The 20,528-nt window shown below is 36.6% G+C and overlaps 1 protein-coding gene across 1 annotated transcript in view; it reads left to right on the forward strand.

Annotated features, from left to right (window-relative positions):
• CACNA2D3 (calcium voltage-gated channel auxiliary subunit alpha2delta 3) overlaps positions 1-20,528 on the forward strand; it is a 425,935-nt gene that overhangs the window by 172,888 nt on the left and 232,519 nt on the right. Inside the window, exons 6-8 of the mRNA XM_031046070.2 lie at positions 13,008-13,139; positions 14,189-14,249; positions 14,331-14,481. Coding sequence (XP_030901930.2) covers positions 13,008-13,139; positions 14,189-14,249; positions 14,331-14,481 — 344 coding nt within the window. The remainder of the gene's footprint in view (positions 1-13,007; positions 13,140-14,188; positions 14,250-14,330; positions 14,482-20,528) is intronic.

Genomic DNA, 20,528 nt, shown 5'->3' on the forward strand with positions numbered 1-20,528 from the left:
CTTTTTGTACTTTACTCCTAGTAATGTCCTGGGGTGACTATTGCATGAATACTCAAATGCCGGTCATTGTAGGTGCACACAGGCAGAAGCACCATGCTGGTACAAATGAATAGGCTTGTTTTGAACATCCTCAGTTTTGGAAGTTTTTCTTCCCTAGTTTGATTTATGTTGGTGTCTGTTCAAATTAGTTTAAACAGGAAAATGTCTGCTCTTAGCTTGGAAGAATTCTTGGACTCTGTGAAAAGAACTGATTACTGTCTTTGAAGTGGCCAAGGTGAAATGTTGACTGGTGTGTGGAAGAACAGATGCAGCTGGTAACGTGCAAAAGGAACATATCAACATGACTACATACAGTAAAGTCTACAGTAATAACTATCTTCAGTAAATGTCTTTCTGATTCAGGAGGGCACTTTGAAGTACCTTCCTGCTTTCACACTTGTTGCTTAACCTGAACTACAGTACCTGTGTCTGGACATGTGCAGATAGCTATTCAAATCTATTTTCCTTTTTTAGAAACTAGATGTCAATAACTGTGCCACCTAAAAAGTGATAGACTCTGCTTCAGAGGATACTTTGTTCTGCACGGGGGGGAAGAAAATATGTTAGAATCAATTACCAATTTTAATAATGATATGTCAAAATAAAGCATAACATTTCCTCAAAATTGTTGCATCTGGAAAGTTACTCTCCAGCGTTCATTTATAATGGTGAATGGGGCTTGTACTATTGAATCAGCTATTTCCTTATATGAGTACATTTTTTATTGAGGAAGCTATGTGAACTTTTAGCACAGTGCTTAATGCTGATTTCTTTTTAATGTTGACATTATTTATACTGAATACATTTCTCTTAACATTTTCCTACAACTTTGCCTGACATTTCACAATGTGTATGAGTATAAAAGACCGAATTTTCCCATCCTTTGTTATATCAAGTAACTTATGTTTCATATTACAGATACATGTTTTGGAAAAACATTTTGGGGTCACAGTTTTTTGTCTAATTGACTAAGTCTTCATTGCCTACTATAATTCATGTGAGATAGGAACAGGTGAGAAATATGGTTTATATAAAATAATCTTTAAAGTCTATTTGTAATAACAGTTCCCTCTTTCCTACCCCAACATTAGACTGTGATACTTGTATTCTGCCAGCTGCTGTTATGGCAGGAAGGAATTTTCTCAGTGTCAGATTGGCTGGTCTTTGGTAGATACCTATGGCAGCCCAGAGACTGGTGAGCTTATAAAACCTCTGCTATCATAAATGAGCAGGTGCCTTAGTAAAGCACTTCACATTATTAAATCATGCGGCCTGATTCTCTGTTAAATTAGGAAACATAGGTTTGTTACAGAGAAGACTGTTTTAAAGGAAGCTGGAGAATAGTGTGAGCATGGTCAGATAAATAATTTCTCAATCTTTTTTGACTGAGGTGTTAAAGAGAAAAAAGGGTAAGGGAGTGGAGTGAGAAAGATGATGACATTAGATTGCACATTGCTAGGTATATATCCAGATATATTTAGATAATGAAGCTGTAGCCTTAGTGCAAGATGTTGCTGTGTCTTTACTGACAGTGCAGAAGAAGAAACATAGAAAATAAAACTAGATTATCAGTGTTATACAGTCCAAGAGTTAATCTGCTGCAACGATAACATTTTGACTTAAAGAAGTCTGTCTGTCTTCCTCCTGTTCTTTCCATCTTCATATTGTGGTAGTGCTGCTGTTCTGGTGTTTTTGAAGTACAGGAAGTGATTTTATCAGTGCTTTCCATAACTGCAGAGTTTTTCTCTGATGGATGCTGAAGTCTGTGAATATTTTCAAGCATTTCTGTCAACAAGAGATACGGTTTATGTCAACTCAACTAACAAACATAAGGCATGCAATATGCTGCTGATAGTCTCATGCTGTGTCATCAGCATTTAAAAAAAAGGGTTCATGAATTTAAAATACAATTAAAAGTTCAATAATGTGTAAAAAGCTATTGAATTCTTCATTAATAATGTCTAACCTAAATTTCCTTTAAACTAATGCCACACTGAGACTAATTTCATGCCACTGATTTGAAATATATCCAAGTATTAGAACTGTTTTGAGTCTGTAACAGTGATCACTCTGAGTAAATATGAATTTATAAAAGAAGTAATTAAAAGTATTTTACAAGTCTGGAAGTCTATTTGGACTTAGCTCATTTCAGAGCCAGGAAATATATAAATATCCTATATTTTCCAGTGGATTTCAATTCATTTTTTATTATTGCTCTCATCATTTTCACAATTCAGTTGCTTTCCATGGGAAGAGACCGTATTTATCATTCTTCCATGACAGTATGTTTGGCCTTTATCTCTTTCTATCTTTGATCACGATATGATTATTTTTTAGTGCATGTATACTGTGTTTTGGGCCTCTTTTTGCTTCCCTTGTCATCTACCATTTACTGGCTGTTCAAAGTATAGATTTCTATCATATGACTTAAGCCTTTGTTTAAAAGCTTTTGTGTTATGATGATCATTAACATTACCATAGAAAGCTGGTGATCAACTGTTTATGTATGCTCATTTTATGGGATGTATATCATATAATAGTTTTGATTGGAAGGGACCTTTAAAGGTCCCCTGCAATAAGCAGCATCTTCAACTAGATAAGGTTGCTCAGAGCCCTGTCTAGCATCACCTTGAATGTTTCCAGGGATGGGTATCTACCACCTCTTTGGGCAGCCTGTTCCAGTGTTTCACCACCCTCATCATCAAAAATTTCTTCCTTACATGTAGTCTGATTCTACTCTCTTTAGTTTAAAACCATTACCCCATGTCCTGTTGTGAGATGTTTTCTTTCTTTTCTTGGAGTTTTTTCCATCCTTCCTATCTTTCTGTCTCCATAGTCACTAATACTTTAAGAAATTATTGCATACAGAATGAATGCAGTAGATCTTTGAATAATTCTGAATTTGGTGTCTATAGCAGCAAAAGCTTCAGGTTTCATCTGTTCTTGTCTGGTTTCCATATTTGCTTGAATGCTAGAAAGATTGCAGAAGTAGATCTTAGACTTCACAAATTGTCTTTTAAGTTTTGCTTGAACAGTTTAGAGACTGTTAAAGAATGTCACCTGTGTCAAGTGGTATTTCCATTCCATGATTTTCATTGCACGTTAAAACATGAGTTTACGCACTACAAGTAAATAAATGCAGACTCTAATCAAAAGTTTTGCTTGCATAGGAAATAAAACCAAACTGCTGTATGTAATAGAGCCTTCTCTGAAAGACGCTGAAATGTGATGAACCACAGCCATTTTTTGATTGAGGCTTTTTCAATTTGATACTTCAAAAGAGCTATGAATATCATTCAGTCATACTTTCCTATCAGTGCCTTCCAAGTGGCTGTCAAAATCGAGATTACCTATTTTCTAGAATATTAGAACCAAAAGAAAATAATTTCTCAAGTGATGCAGAAAGATTATAATCTGCAGCTAGCAGATATATAAACCCCTTTTCCTGCAAGGTGTGAAATGAAGAAATAAAATCTTGTCTGTCACTGTTGTATATGATTTTATGGACTATGCTTCTGAAAATTCGACAGCCTGGAGCTGTTATTTAAATAATCATGCTGCATACTGTCCTAGACCACTATATTTATATTTTGAAATACTTCCCTTGAGTTGCTTGTCTTCACATTTTAAGATATCTAGGACACTGTTTGCACTATTGTTGGTCATTGTTTAATTTAAAAGGAACTCTCTTAGTCTAACTGATTTAGTCAAGGTTGAAGAGAATTTCCTCACTTCCCATATTTCTTTGTTTTAACTCTTACTGGCTATTGGACAAAGATGCACAGACTTCTTCACTTGTTCCGTCTGTTTTTTGTCAAATTCTGCCTCAAATCTGATTCCCAGAGTCTACTTAGACTGCTTTGTTCCTGAAAAGGGCTTTAGCTTCAGAGATATTTCTTTTTCCTGTTTTCAGTCCTTTGTCTCTAACAGAAAGCTTTTTGGAAGTGTTGGCATCTCCACACAAGATGTATGCTGTGCTTTATCTTTCTAGTGTCCTAGTCTGTCTCTGGCTGTGGATCTAATCTGTATGTTTCTAATACATCCACATCGCCATGGCAACTAGATGTCAAATACAGGCTACATGGTAACATTAAATTTTTCCTCTGAAAAGCCCTGCTCTCTACCATTCCTTATTCATCAGCTGTTGCCTAGTTACTTAGGGTTGGGCTTTGCATTTTGACACATATGAGGCAGTGAAGTTTTGTTAGTACATGCTATCTCAGGTATCATATTAAGAGGCTTTTTGACCTGAGACACCTCTGTTAATCATGAAGCCTCCCCTACTTGTTGCTTTTAGGGGCAAGAAAGTGGCAATAACTTACTATTGGCCTATTATGGTAGAAGATCAGTCTGTCTCCTCTTTTATCTTTCTTTTTTTCTGCATTACTGTATCTGATAAGTATTAACTCTTCTGGTGACTGATTAAAAGCTGTGGAGCCACCATTCTGGCTCCCATTGTGAAGGGTTGGAAGTAGTAGCTGTTCAAGGCTGTTATTCCTGTCTGGTTGGGCCTGTGTACTAGGTAACCTATATAGGAATGTATAAAGACACATCCACGGTACACACTGGAGCTCAACTGGAGCATTAAAATGCTAATGCAGAGCATGGAGTTGAAAATAATAAATCCTGCTATAAGGCTCTTCATGCTTGCCATCATGCTAGTTAAGCACTGTGACTTCCAGCACTGGTATCTCAGTATGGTCCTACACTGCACTGACCTGGGTGTATGTGTAAACACACTCAGTGTGCATGCAAGGAAGTTGGTGCCCAAAGCCAGGCATTATTTACTTAATGTGTGTATCTGCAAACACATTCATTCTTTTTCCTTCAGCAGAAATAGGAATAAATTCCACCCAGGAAGGTTTAAGAAACATCAGTTAGGGTGTCATTGCCCTAACCCAAATACAGTTTACTTTCTTTGCACTTAGTGCAAGACAAATGTAGTTGCTCTGAACATAAAAAGTGCTCTCCTCCTTACCTTTATTCTCTCAATTTGATTCTGGAAAAAACATTGGATTAGAGTTTGTCTTCCCTTCCTTGAAATGCTCTCTTCTGATATTTGGTAATCAGTGTGTAGCCTGAAGAAAAGTTTGAGCCTATCAAAAAAACCCCCAAACACACAAAAAACAACCCACCATACAGCTATTGTCTACATCTCTTTGCAGGGGTACATGGTTGGGTATAAATATATGTATTACACAGTAAGCATTTTATTGGTGTTATATGCTTAATAATTATTTGAGAACAGTTATTTCTGATTTCTGCCTGTGTCTGTGGAGAATTTCTTGTAGGCTTTTGCTCATTATCTTCTAGCATGCAAATTGTTTCCCTTTTTTTCCCATAGTAATGTACCTTAAAAAAATTAACGGAAAGGAATTATAATTGGTTTGTTATCTTTTAAAGTGCTAATTTCCCTTACTTGGTTTATTTCATTATTTCAATGAGGAAAAAGCAATCAGGGAACTGCAGTATGTTCTATTATTGGCTTAAAGTAACAAACAAGAGAAAGTACCCAGAGTGTGGAATAGATCAATGAAGAAATCTTTATGATTTGATATAGGATTATTTTTACTGGACTGAGTTTATGTGCTAGGAATGCAATGGAGAGTTTTACTTGTTTTTAGTTTATTTTGCTTTATTTAAAGATTTTTTGAGACTTTATTTTCTCCATGAACTATGTTGGAAAAACCTTCTTAACCTGTAAATGTAGTGATAATTGACATAATAGTTTTGGGCTTCTGAAAACCTTTAGGATTAAATATGCAAACCCACTTGATTAAATGGTTGCATTGCAAGTGCAAAAAATTTAGCTTTTGTTTAGTATGGAGCAGAGAAGGTTGACAACTGACAAATCATAGAAATTTATCTAAAGATAAGTTTTATTCATTTTGTCTACTATTTTAGAGCACAGTAATAATTTGTCTCTCCATCCTTCTGCAGAACACAGACCTTTCTTTGATTTTTCTTGGACTGTGTTGTGTGAAGAGGAAAAAAGAAGGCTTGTTCTTCTGGTTGAGGATTAGTGTGCTTGGCTAGAACATAAACTGTTTCAAAACATTGTTTGGCTAAAAACTTACAAAGACATTTTTACACTGTACTTTGTTTATTTAGGTATCTTGGAGCTTTTACTTGGCACATTCCTGAAGAGGCAAATAGTGTTCAAGAATCCATAACTGATTTTGTAGCATATTAATTCCAAGATGCATTTGCAGATCTGCTCAATGTATTCAGTATAATACCGACTTCAGCGATTTTGAACAATATCTGTGAAGCTTTTTTCAATTATTTTTGGTTTAAAACTTCCATTCCACTCAGATTATGCAGTCTTTTGTGCAAGGAAGAGGGCTACAGCAGTAAGGGACCATTGGTTTGAGAGGATAAGAGATGGTGACTTGTCACACTAATAGATATGTGTGCTGTCATGTATGATACTTGCACATTCATACTATATTGATACTCCCAGGAATGTAGCAGTAGTGGTGTATTTTGTTATAGCCCAGTACTAATGTAACACATTTTTACACGCTCAAGTATTTCTAAAGGTTCTTATGCCTCCATTTGTTGTATGCAAGAGGGGTGTAACAAGTTGATGAAACGGGAGACCTTTAACAGCTCCTGTTTAAAGCATTTTTGTTGGGCCTTTGTTGTGGTTTAAGTGCAGTCAGTAACTCGGATCCCCACAGCCTGCTCGCTCACTCTCCCTCTTCCTTCTCCCCTGTGTCCCGGAGGGATGGGGAGGAGAATCGAAAGTATGTAACTACCACAGGTTGATATAAGAACAGCCCAGTACACGAACAACTACTGCTACCACTAATAATAATGATAAGGGAAATAACAAGGGAAGAGAATACATTACCACTCACCGATACCCAGCCTGACTGAGCAGTGAACTAACCCTTCTGGATAACTCTCAGTTTGCATCCTGGGCATGACATGCTGTGGTATGGAATACCTCTTTGGCTAGTTTCGTTCAGGTGTCCTGTGTCTGCTTCCTTCTGGCTTCCCCTCCTCCCTGTCAGAGGATGAGACTCACAAAGTCCTTGGTTAGACTAAACATCTGAGCAGTAATTAAAAACATCGGTGTTATCAGTGCTGTCCCCAGGCCAAAAGTCAAAAGCACAGCGCTGCACCAGCTACTAAGAAGGAGAGAAAATGACTGCTACTGCTGAACCCAGGAGAGCCCTACTGCACTGTGTAGTGTAACTAAGCTGGCCCATTTCTGCAATTCCATGTCTCTGACTAGCTCAGCAATAGAAATTAGGTATTTATTGTGAAATGTTTGTGTACAGGTTTGCATAGAGTTATGTTGTTGTAAAGATTTATGAACAGGTCTGTCCTTGAGAAATTTCCATAAGGATGACTTTTCCAAGACTGCATCTTGTCTTTATCACATATCACTTAGACAGCAACTCTGCCAAAATTGTCCCTTTTGGTATGTTCTGTGTTAAATATGTTACAGTACAGTTGCCTTCATTTAGCATCAGTCACATTTGCTTTCTTTTCCTCTAATATGCAGTGTGTTTCACAGCCTTACTGTATTGTTTCTCATGGCATCTTTTCCTGCTGTGCCACTTGCAGAGGTTTAGATTTCCTCGTTGTTCCATCAGCCTGTAGTCCCTGTTCCATCAGCCTATGCAGAGATTTCTTCTTGCTGTGCTCCACAACTGGCTCTTTTTTTCAGTATTCAGGACTAATTTTGCTTCTGCGATGAAATCTCAGAACATACGAGCTCTCTATTCAGTTTGCTTAATTCCTGTTTTCTGAGCATTTGTTTTCTATTTCCTACTTGGAAAATTGTTTCTAAGAGTGTTTTTTCATGTTCACCCTGGCTCTTAGTTCCACTCTGGCATCCCAGGGTTCTGTGGTGTGGTATCTTCTAACTAATCTTTCAGGTTATATAGTCTTCAGTCCTTATCCTTGCAAAAATGTGGAAATGGCTGGGGTTTCTTTTCCTCAAGATACAGAAATATCCTGGTATCCGTGGTCAGATTAATTTATGGCGTGATCATCTGTCAGGATTACTGGGTTTTGACTTAAATTTTCCTTAGCCTTTTAGCAATTGCTGGGTAAGCAATTCTGTATTGTTCGACTGTTAGTGATAGGTGGAAGTACTATGTGCCTGGTTCCTGTAACAACAGCTTTATTAAAGCAGCATCTTTCTACTTCTTCTTGGGATGAACAGTAAGTGAAGATGTGGAATTTTGCTGAAAGTTCCTCCCTTAATTTAAAGCAAAAAAAGAGGTAATGTTCTGTGCTCATAAGTCTTGCTTAAATGCTGGTTCTAGAGCTTTGTTCTAACCAATTTACAGATCAGCCCACATACTGACTGGTTTTAGCTGTTACATCAGCCAGGTCAGTAACTGAATGGGTGACTTCGAAGGAGCACTGATTTGCTGCAGGATGTTCTTTGTAATTCATTAGCTGGCAGGCTTCTGACAAAGTCAGAACTGAATCCCCGTCCCTGGTGTTAGGGAGGAGTTTGAAGCTGTTATTTCTGGGTTTTAAATGAACTAACGTTGAATCTCAGACCACCTTGTTCACAAAAATCCCAACAAAATCCAACCAACCAACCAAAACAACCAAAAAAATTCCCAAAACACAACACCAAACCTACTCTTGAAACTCACCATAATAATAAACATATCTGGCCATAGTCCCATTCTTCTGCTGCCACTTGAAAGGAGAAGGGGAGTGTTATCAATGTAATGTTGTAAGCCGAAACAACTAAATGCTACTATGTCTCTATACAGTCACACTCTTGAAGTCTTTACCATCCCATGTATTTATGAGAAAGGACTAATTTCTGGCACTGGTAAATAGTTCACAGCACATAAAGCAAAATGGAGAAGCACCTTCTTGTGTGCCTACAGATGCTTTGATCTGTGAGCTGAGGCATCCACATCAGCCAGTAGAGGCAGAGGGAGGAGAAGAGAGAGAAAAAAAGCAAGTTGTGAAAATTGGCATTCAGCCCCAGCTCTTGAATATGTTGGACCACCCTGAAAAGCATTCATATTAGTGTTGAGTAGTATAATTAGTAGATTGTTGGTGTATGTCCCAGCAAAGTATGTGATTTTGTTATTCTTTAAAATAAACCAGACTAAATATGTTGTCAGTATTATCAAAACGAAGCTAATATTGTTGTTATCTTTGAGCCAAAAAGGTGCTGGATTTTGCATTTCTTTTCCAGTGTTTGGTCCTGTAGGCTGTGCTCATACTGCTTTATTGTATGACAGTACTGCTCTGCAATGTTAGGGGTTTCCCTTGATGTTGTTGGATGGCAGTGTCTTTGATAGTTTTCCAGGGGAAGTTAATTGTTGTATTACAAAGGTAATTTAAAAGGGGAAAAAACCTAAGGATCATCAGTAACAGTTTTCTATTCTTAGTAATAAAGCAGAGTATAGCAAGATAGGGAAGTATTCTGAACTTTCCTCATAAGCACTGAGGAAATCTCATAACTCCCTTAGTATTATCCTTAATTGTCTAAAACACTTCCTGGAATAATTAGAAGGCAGAATGCATTGTGTGTGTATTAGTTTTGTCCCACAGACTTATTGTACTCTAGGTATTCTTATGGATCCTTTGAATTAAACTACATTTCATTATAGTGCTAACATTTGGCTGTCTAATCATGGCTATGGCACATCTTGGTTGCCTTCCTTGAGACTCCAGAGCTATTTCTTTGTGTCAGCAGTATCCGTGACAGCAACTTAATTGCTACATGTATTTGTACTGTTCTTCAGCAGTTTCGTTTCAGATTCTTGTCAGTGTACCTATTCGCCTGGGGATGGTTTTGTATTAGATATCAGTAAAAAACAGGTAACATCCACACAAACAGCAGCGGAGCAAAACCTCATATAATTGCAAACAGCATATCTAAAAGGCAAGGAAATGGGAATATTTTAATTATATTTTAGGGGTAACCACCAGGAAGCAAAAGCAGAAATTATGTTTCAAGAATGTGGCAGAAGCTATTTACACTTATTGTCTTTGAGCCCCATATAATCCTGTTAATGATTTTGCATTTATCCATTTATGTTAAGCTTTATCTTCTTTTTCTCCCTCCTCAAATCTCTGAATATTCACAAGCATTACTTTGCCACTACTGACATATAAATATTTTGGGATGCAGATGACATTCACCAGTAATATGAAAACTTAATAATACTGTTTCTAAATGAAGGATTGAGGGGAAATTTAGGCAATTTGGTGAAATTACTAAATTTGGAAATTGCCCAGAACTGCAAGCTTAACATATAGGTTACTAGAAAAAGAGACTAAAATTTTAATGAGGCTATACAGTCAGGAACTCTGCTGTATTTAGTATGGTGCATGTGGACAGAGATGCATCCATATAACAGTCATTATCAAATTTGGAACAAGGAGCTTGGGTTTGCAATCCTTCTGCCTGATGATACAGTAGGCAGTGAAGAATTACAGTTTCTACATGCAGTTTGCAGGCCTGCAGTTTTGTCCTGTGGACACAGTTTTTTCCCACTTTGCTTTTCTTTGTATTCTAAGGATAAGACTGAGTGTGAAACTTATTTGCTGTGTTAATAATAATAGTTGGTGCATAAAATGTAACTTGGTATGTTGTAAAAAGAACAGCCAGCATAATAGATATGTAGTGTGTAGGAAGGAAGTGAATTGTCACTGGGTTTCATTTTGAAGAAGCCCAATCATCTTAGATCACATTTTAATTGTGTCCTCTTACTTTAAGTGTCTGCTTAATGCTTCTTTCAGCTAAATAATTCCTACTAGTTTCAGAGTTGCTGCATTAAAGTTTATAGGGATCAGTATTTGGATGATTAGTGATTACTGTTGTCAACCTAATGCAGACTATAGACTGAACGCACTAAATGAAAACTTCCTCATTCTATTTTGTCATGGTTTAACCTCAGCCGGCAACTAAGTACCATGCAGCTTGCTCCAGTTTCCATGGAGTTCTCTAATCTGTGGTACAGCTATGCGAGCATGCTAAGTAGCTCTTTGTAGATGAGCTAAAGAAAAAATCCATTACTGGGTTGGCATAGATAGTTTTATATATATATATATATATGTATATATATATATATATATATATATAAAATGCCATTGGAAGGATTTCACTTTCATTTTAAAGCTAAACAGGTAGAATGCTAAAGTTGTCCCATGACCTTATGGAGCTGGAGTGTGTATACTGTTCAAATGAAAAGATCATTGGGTTTGGAGGGACAGTGAAGGTTCTGATTAGGTGAGTAGCACTGGAGAACAGATTCATTGAGAAAGGGCATTAAAATTTAGCTTCTGACTAACACAGGGTAAAAGACATCTAGTGAACTGAGGATACTAAGGTACAATGAGCAGGTTTGGCATGAAATCCGGATGTTTCTTTTTAAGGATCACTACAGTTTATTTTAAATATAAATTAAAATGGTATTATTCTGTTTGATTCATTTGGCTTTTCACTAATCCTGATGAGCTTATAGTCCTCTAGAGGCTTGAGGAAAGGTTCCTTGGTTCTTTGGCTTTCCTCTAAACGGGCTTTTCTAGCAACACTTCCAAGAAAAAACCGAGAAAGAAAACCAAAAAATCCTAAACCAACAGAATCAACCTTCAGAACTAAGTTGCTCTTTTCAAAGATGAATTAAACTTATAACCTTATCTTAGTATTGTAACACTGAGTCAATAATGTCACTGTACTTTTTGGTGATTCAGCTGTTCCACCAGAACTTGCTTATAGATGCATAACCAGCATACCAATGTTTGAACTAGTTCTGGCAAGTTCCTGTGGTCTGAAAATAGGATTCCCAATCTATTGCCTCATTTCTCACGTAATGTCTAAATACCAAATAGTGGATCAATATTTTGAGATGCTGAAATAAGAGCAATTTTTATAACCTGGTAATAGATGCCAGGGTAGGCAGTGTTGGTAGGTAATTTGTGATGTCTTGATCACGTCTTGTTATAGAAGTAACTGCAGACTTAGAAATGACTGATGAATGGATTTTGAAAGTTAGGCAAAGCTGAGGACTAGTGACACCTGCTTGCTTAATATGTGTCTTGGCTGGAGAGATTTCAAATGTATATTCCATCCTCTAGAGAAACAAGTAACTGCACTAGACATGTTTTAAAACTAACATCTGTTTTGTTGACTTTACTTCTTCAGCAGTCTATGTAAAACTAAATATTTGGATGAAAGTAACATTCAAAGATTTGTAGCTGAGCTGTTTCCCTTTTTCTGCTGTTTTTCTTGATGAATGTAAGAAAAGATAATACTTAGCTTTTTTTACACTCCATTAAAATCACATTCTAAGTAGTCTTCTGAAATCAAAACAGCAGTGTTATTTTGCAAGGTAGCAGAAGTAGCATTTCAAACGCTTAAGCAAATGTTACTGTGCATGCATGTATGCACACTTACAAATGAAATAGTGTGCCTGTGATTTTAGTTCCATTTTTGCATTTTGATTCTCTTAACTTCACTTGCAAATTGAATTGGGAGTATAGTGTATCGTAATTGTCTCATATTTCAATATCCACAGTTTGAAGTTTAATAACTTCTTAGGATATGTTGATTTATTTCTGATTGCCCAATACTGAACCCAATCTGCAGTGTAAAACCACATTTGGGCAGCCTGGGCTTTTAGCAACTGATAGATGGGGATATTTTAAACCAAACCAACCATTTTAAAGCAAGGACAGGTGGCCTTGGAAGAATACAGGGATGTTGTCCGGGAAGCTAGGGATCAGGTTAGGAAAGCTAAGGCCCAGTTAAAATTAAACTTGGCTGGGGATATTAAGGAAGGCCAGGTTGGACAGAAATAGAATTGCACAAAGTCTTGCCATGAGACATTCCATGCATTTAGGGAAAGTAAATTGAGTAATAGCAAATTATGTTCTTCAGAACAAGTGATGCAGTAGTTCCAGATACATCATCTACTGAGCAATTTTAACTTACCTAATGTACCTTTTTTTTCCCCTCTCTTTCCTAGATCCAGCCATTGTAAATGGAGTTTATTGGTCAGAATCTTTAAATAAGGTGTTTGTTGATAATTTTGATCGTGACCCTTCTCTCATCTGGCAGTACTTTGGAAGTGCAAAAGGATTTTTCAGACAGTACCCAGGTAAGAAGAATACAAGTTCTTACTTAAAGGATGACAAATGTGTTCTGCAGCTGCAGTTTTTCACTCAGTGTTGTCACAAATCATGACTTTCACAGATACTTGCAGGTTGGTTTCTTCTTTTTCTAGTTTAATAGAGACATTTCTAATGAATGTTTTCAGCATTCTGAGGGGATTTCTTAAGCCAATTTTAATTTGGAGATGAAGCCACCGAGATAACTCATGTACACATAAACATTCCTATTAATTTATACATATACATACATCAGAAAAATAACTCCTAAATAGACTGTGGAGAAGGAGGTCAAAACAATTAAACACTTCTTTATGGTACTGAATTTAGATAATGTGCTTTATTGATGCATATAGTAAGACTTCATTGTATTTCATTATTGAGTTTTTTAGATTTCCACATAACCTTACATCTTTATATTTAAGGATTTCAAAAACTTGTTTTAAGATTTTGCTTTGCACCAGTTTTAATGAAATGCAATTAGATCGCTTGTATTATTTCCATAGAAATCTGTTAAAATACAGTAATTTATATTAGTCCTTATTTTAAAGGCTGCTTCTTGTCTTGTGCTGAAGTTTAAAGTTTTGCTTTTTATCATATTTCTTTTGACCCACAACTGCAGGATATGAGCAAAACATCACATGTGTGACCTATGCATGAAGCAGTTAGTATAACATAGCCTGTTGAGATGAAGCACAGGTAGTGAGTGCTCAAGGCTTGAAAAGCACTTCACAATCATGTGATAAAGCTTGTCAACACCAATGACCTAGTATGACAACACTTCTGTGACAGTACTATGATGAATATAATAGTCTTGAAGAAGTTTTCACCTTACAATAGACTAAAAAGGAGTGAGAAAAAAATACTGGGTTTGGTCATCCTATTTTATTATTTTCTAGTATTTCTTATGCTACAATATAATTCCCTGTTAGATTAAAGTATGAAACTCCATTAAGTGCTACTTAGGCCAATGCCACAGATACTTTTTGAACAGGTACTGTGAAAATACATTTTTTTTGTCATCTCTTTTTTAAAACAGGAATTAAATGGGAACCCGATGAGAATGGAGTCATTGCATTTGACTGCAGAAACAGGAAATGGTAAGTAATAGATGACTACCCATGTTAAGAAATTTGAAAGGAAGTTCAGTATTTAAAAGAGCAAGTTGTCTTTTGTCTTAGGTACATCCAGGCAGCAACTTCTCCAAAAGATGTGGTCATTCTAGTAGATGTCAGTGGCAGTATGAAAGGGCTTCGCTTGACTATTGCAAAACAGACAGTTTCCTCTATTCTGGATACCCTTGGAGACGATGACTTCTTCAATATAATTGCTGTGAGTGTCTTAAGATTTCGTTCTTCCTTCCCCCCCCCCCCCCATTGTTTGTTGCTCTCTGTCATGTTTTACATCCCCACAATACACTTGAAAAATGTTGCATAAGGGTGATGGATGCAAAATGACATCAGTGCCAACGAGACAAGCACTGTGATTTTTCCAGTGCAAGCTTCTTCAGGTGACAGGCTTCAAGCTATTTTTCTACAGCTTGCAGTCTGAAACCCCTTAATGAGTTGTCTTGAGTTTGGGAGTTGCAAAGAATAGTAATCTGTTTTGTAGTTTGCCTGAGCTTTCTACATTACCTTAGCTTTTAACTTACAGATCTGTCCCTTTACACCTCTGCCTTTTTCAGCCCCCGGGTTAATATAGAAGGATTAATAGATGCTAACATAGCTTCTTGTTCCTGCTTTCCTCAGTGCAAATCTGAAATGTATGCATGTGTATGTAAGTTGTGCAAAGACACTACTGGTGCTTACTAACAGTGATAAATTAGATCATCAGTAGATGCTGTTATTTGTGTAGGGAGTAGTTAGTTTTCCATGGTACAGGTACATGTTTTAAATCTATTTCAAGAGGTGACTTCTACAGTATTTAAGAGTAATGGGATTAATCATGTAGTTAAGGATGGCTTTAACAAGTCCAGAACTGACATCAGGCCTATGATTGGCAGGGGGGTATGGGAGGAAAACTTATGGTTTTATAAATTCTCCTTTGTTGATATTCTCTTGATGATACTTCAAAGTATGTGGGTTTATCATATGCATATATCCTAAAAATTTCTTCAAATGCTTGAATGTAAGGAGGATTCTGGCCTTTTTTTCCTACAAAGGAAATGATTTTTGTGTCCTGAAATAAATGACAGCAGTGACACTAGTGCAAGGCATTGAGATTGTATGGAGAATGGAGTATATATGCTGAAAGTATACATGAATTTATTTTAAATAGATAGCAAGCATTTAGTTCAGAATATCTTTCATATTAATCTTCTTGCTTGATAATTGCATAATTAGCAGAAGCTCATGGAGTGGGAAGACATAATTACATACTGTATCAAAAAAAGATTGACTGTCCTTCAAGAACATTGTGATTAACTGTAATCTAAATAACTTTAAGTTGAAAGAATGTTTCAAATAAGTAATTATGAAGATACTTGACCAGCCATTTTTCAGTGTGTAATCTCTGTGTTTATCAATAGTTGTGACAGTTGCTGTGAATGATGTAGGAAGAAAAAAGAATTTTTTTAAGTGATAATTTTTCCTTTGGGAAAACCAAAAATCTCATCTATAACAAAAGATATAAAAATGTATGTAGCTAGAACCCAAAACAATGATTTTTGCATAAATAGTACTGGAGAAATAATATGTAAAGACTTAAAAAAACCGAGAAAATACGAAATAACATCTTTATTTTTCAATTTAAACTTTAATTGAAGATGAACTGAGCTGTGTATAAACCAGCATGGAGTCACAGAATCTTTGCATAATTTATTGCTTGGAAATGCACCAGACTGGTAGCTGAGACTGGTACTGGGGTGAAGGGAGTGGAGGATGTTTCAATGAAGAAAGGCATAGATAAGCTAGGGCTGGATTTATAAACTCATTTTAGAGTTCGATGTGTTAGGGGAAGATACAAGAGGGTACACAGCAAAGCCAGGGTTACTGTGATCTAAATGATCAGCAAAAGTCACTGCTCTGAATAAGCACCAGCAGGGTGGATGATCTTTGTTGAGACTGGAGATGATGTGTCAGAGATGAAACTATGCGACAACAAAGCTCACTCAAGAAGCTTCCTGATTTGAAAGCACTGAAAATCCATTATAGCTTTTATGTACAGACAAATGTTTGAGTAAGAATATATTTTACTCTTTATAATTTAGGCATAGCCTGGTAATGTGTAAGTGGCTCCTTTTTGCAGGCAAGGTCTTACTGTTCACATAGCACACAGCTGATCCTTGCTCACATCAATTGTTCCTATAAAAGGCCTATCCAAATTGCTCTGTAAGGACTGCTGGACATCTGTAAGTCTGGGCCAAATGACCAAGCACCTCTTTCTCTTTCCAGGCCAAAACTGGAGGTGGAATAAGAGCTTTATGTGGGAAATCTGGACAAACAATACACTTATTTAAAAGAAGCAAAAGTTTTGAGCCTGACTGATAGGATGGCTTTATTATGTGCAGTGATTAATGAAACAAATACTTGCAATAGAAGACTTATATGAGGAATCAGGTCAGGAGCTGGGAGTCAAATAGGTTAAAGTTTTCCTTTTCCCACAAGAGGGGAGAACCGTAAAGCATGGCTGCATTTTGAAGCAAAGGAAGGAAGTGCAAGGAAAAGAGTGATGAAAGATGTGAGAGGGGACTTACACATGAGCAACAGCCAGAATGAAGCAAGTGGAAAGGTTACACAAGCAGATGGGAAACTTTTGTGCTTGCTACAGTAAGAAGGAAGAGCACGTTAAAGTTAGCCAGAAGAGAACAAGAGGTTAGAGAAGCTGGACTAGTGTAAGACAGGGCTTTGTTGATGACAGGAAGGATGTCAAGGAATTGAGCATTGTGAAAATTGGCATTTATGTCAGTGAAAGAAGCAGAAAAAATTCACTGTCCAAAAAGTTGTAAAATCTTTTCAATTTTCTGTTCAGCTGATTGTTATACATTTCAGTATATCCACAGAAAAGACTTTTAGGATTCCCATTAGCTGTAATGGGAGTTATGATCACTCCACACTAACACTGTTAAAAACTCAATACTTAGAATTATGCAGTAGGGTAGGGAAAAAATAATCCAAACCAAATCAAACACACGAACCAACCAAAAAAGAAAAAAGACCCCTAGCCAAGAATAAACCTAAAAGCCACTAGCAGTACATTAGCTGGGTTCTTTCATAGGCATTTATTTATCACTAAGTATGCTTTTAACTTTATCTGTATATATAGAATAAAGCAGGAGTCACTGCAGCTCTTTCCAGAGATTAACCATAAAAGCATAATGTTAAAAATCACTTTAGCTTTCATGGGTAGGTTGTTGCAAAATCTGTCTGAAACTGATGGACTGGATGATTGAATTGCAAAGAATTATTGAAATACCAGAGTAATTTTGTGCTGCCTATGTTAAAATTTAAGGTCAGTTCACTGATGCATGGGCAGAGATGCCTGCAACAACAGAAAAGGCATATTATTCCATTTCACTTTGAAGTATAATTCCAAGTCATGCATTAAATTAACAATATTATCATAAAACAAGTACTAATTTTGCTGAATGCTGAAATTTTAAAAATGCTTTTATAAAAGTGTAAACTCTGTATCAAATTAACAAAATATTAACTGAGCCAAGAATGATGCATTAACTTTAATGCTTTGGTGACTTTATGTTAGCAAAATTGATTAGAATGAAAGTATTTGCTAATTCAAAGCACAGTGGTATATTTCCCTGGTTTTCATTTGTAGAATTTCCCATTATAAATGGTTTCTGTGTAGTCTTAGGAACCCTTATAATCATACAGGGTAGATTATAGATAAACTTACTTTTCAGCCAGCTGAATAATGAGGACCGGTACAACTCATGTGTGAGCAGGCTGAGAAGGAGAAAGGCGTAACCTTCATGTGATGGCTCTAAGCAGCAGTCTGCGCATGGGTGCCACTTGTTGCACATGGTAACTCTAGTGGAACCCTGAAAATACCAGTTCCTTTGTTACCTCTTCTGGATTGGCTTCACTGTTGGATTTTAGATTAGGCTATATTGGATACCTGAGTATGCCTAATGTAGTGTGAAATCTTTTATTTGTGTATTGCTGCACAACAGAATGTGAATTCGTTTCTGTTGACCTTTCTCCAGGCAGCTTAAATATAGCAAAGAATAAACATGAAAAATATGAAGGTAAACTAATTCTGTAAGCGTGTTAGTACCATAAATGTGTGTGTGCGTGCATATAACTTTTTCAGAATACAAATAGTATCTGTTTAAGTGATGTTGGTCAGCAGCTGTCAAACTAGCTATATAGTTCATCTTAGTTCAGATTTTAGCTCACTTGTTTTACACTTCTTGTGCAATGAAATAACTGGAAATAACTAGAGTGACAAAATAATGTGAACTAATAAATATAACTAAGTAAATAAAGAATAACGAATGTCATCTGATGTTTAAATCAATAGAAGGTTTTAGAAGAGTAGCTCAGAAATGGTGTAACTGGTTTCTACTTCCTCCTTCAGTAAAACACAGAATTTGCACAGCTATTGCGTAGCAGTTATTGCAGCACAGCTATCACAACTGTAACATGCAAAAGTAACATATGCCAGAGTGTAGGGTTATGGGACAACACAACAGTAGGAAATATAAGAAAACAGAAGAAAACAGTGTAATTTAAAGGCAAAATGCAGACATTTACTGAGATTAAATTAACAAGAGATCTATACTGGGTATTGCTGGCAAAGTCAGCAGTTACTAATCAGCATTCTGACTAAAGATCAGGAAGCTATTTCACGAAATACAAAACTTAAAATGTCTTAAAAAGCTACAGAACTGAATTCAAATTGCTGATGGGGAAGGATTTTTTCCCCTTTTTACTTTATTGGTTTGACACAGGTGAAAGAAAGGCACCACCAATAACAGTGCAAAATCCTATGGCAAGGTCAAAGAAATCAATATGCTATGAAGCACAAGATGGGTCTTTTACTAGAATCTGACAGCTGTACTAAAGATCACTTGGAGATACTGTTTTAAACAGAAAACATTGCTTGAATGCTTTCACCTAGTGCATCAAAATTCTACAGATTTCATGGACTTGGAAAGGCAGGTATTTGCTGTTTAGGGAGTTTCTTTTGGAACTGAAGTAATTTTGTCCAGTGAATTTTCCCATAGAATCATAGAATAGTTAGGGTTGGAAAGGAATTTAAGATGATCTAGTTCCTATCCCCCTGCCATGGGCAGGGACACCTCACACTAAACCATGTCACACAAGATTCTGTCCAATCTGGCCTTGAACACCAGCAGGGATGAAGCATTCACAGCTTCCTTGGGCAACCCATTCCAGTGCCTCAGCACCCTAACAGTAAAGAATTTCTTCCTTATATCCAATCTAAACTTCCCCTGTTTAAGCTTTAACCTGTTACCCCTTATCCTATCACTACAGTCCCTAATGAATAGTCCCTCTCCAGCATCCCTGTAGGCCCCCTTCAGATACTGGAAGGCTGCTATGAGGTCTCCACGCAGCCTTCTCTTCTCCAGGCTGAACAGCCCCAACTTTCTCAGCCTGTCTTCATATGGGAGGTGCTCCAGTCCCCTGATCATCCTCATGGCCTCCTTTGGACTTGTTCCAACAGTTCCATGTCCTTTTTGTGTTGAAAGTTGACATTTGAAAGTGAGACTGTGACTGAGAAACAGGTATATTTCAGTATCTTATTGCATGATGACCAATTACAGACACTGTGATTGGTATGATATACATATAAATTCCAGTGACAGCTATAGAAAATAGACAGAGAAGGCTAACCTGGAAGGTATATTTATGAATGAACATACCGGAAAAAACTGTGTGAAAACAGGGAAAGTGTTGGGATCTGGGCTGGTATACTGGTGTCTGTTACAGATCTTCAATTTTATTTTATTTTTACAGTAGAATGGAATATAGTCTTTACTTAAGCCTATAATAAGAGATGCTGTGTAGTTTTGGCATTATTATTTTGCAATGACTGTCAGGAGATAGATTGCAAAACAATCTGAACAGAGGAAAGTACATCATTTATCAGATAAATTGGCTGTTACGACATGCACACATGACGCTGACTCTAAAGTGTGCCAGAAATATTTGCCTAGTTTTTTTGCATTACCTTTGGAGCAACAGGCGTATCCACAGACTCTTATATGTTGGAATAGTATTGATGGGAATAAAATAATTAGGGAAGCATGCAAATTATGCAGAAATTATGTATAAATATCTTTTGATCATTTCTGTTTGTTTCTAAGCAACCGATCAATTATTGTGTTGATGCTGATGTAAATCGTCTGTAAAACTAGCAATAGCAAGTGAAATTACAGCTAAGGACTGAGCCTAGCA

This window comes from Melopsittacus undulatus, chromosome 9 (assembly GCF_012275295.1).
Source record: "Melopsittacus undulatus isolate bMelUnd1 chromosome 9, bMelUnd1.mat.Z, whole genome shotgun sequence".
Lineage (NCBI taxonomy): Eukaryota > Metazoa > Chordata > Aves > Psittaciformes > Psittaculidae > Melopsittacus > Melopsittacus undulatus.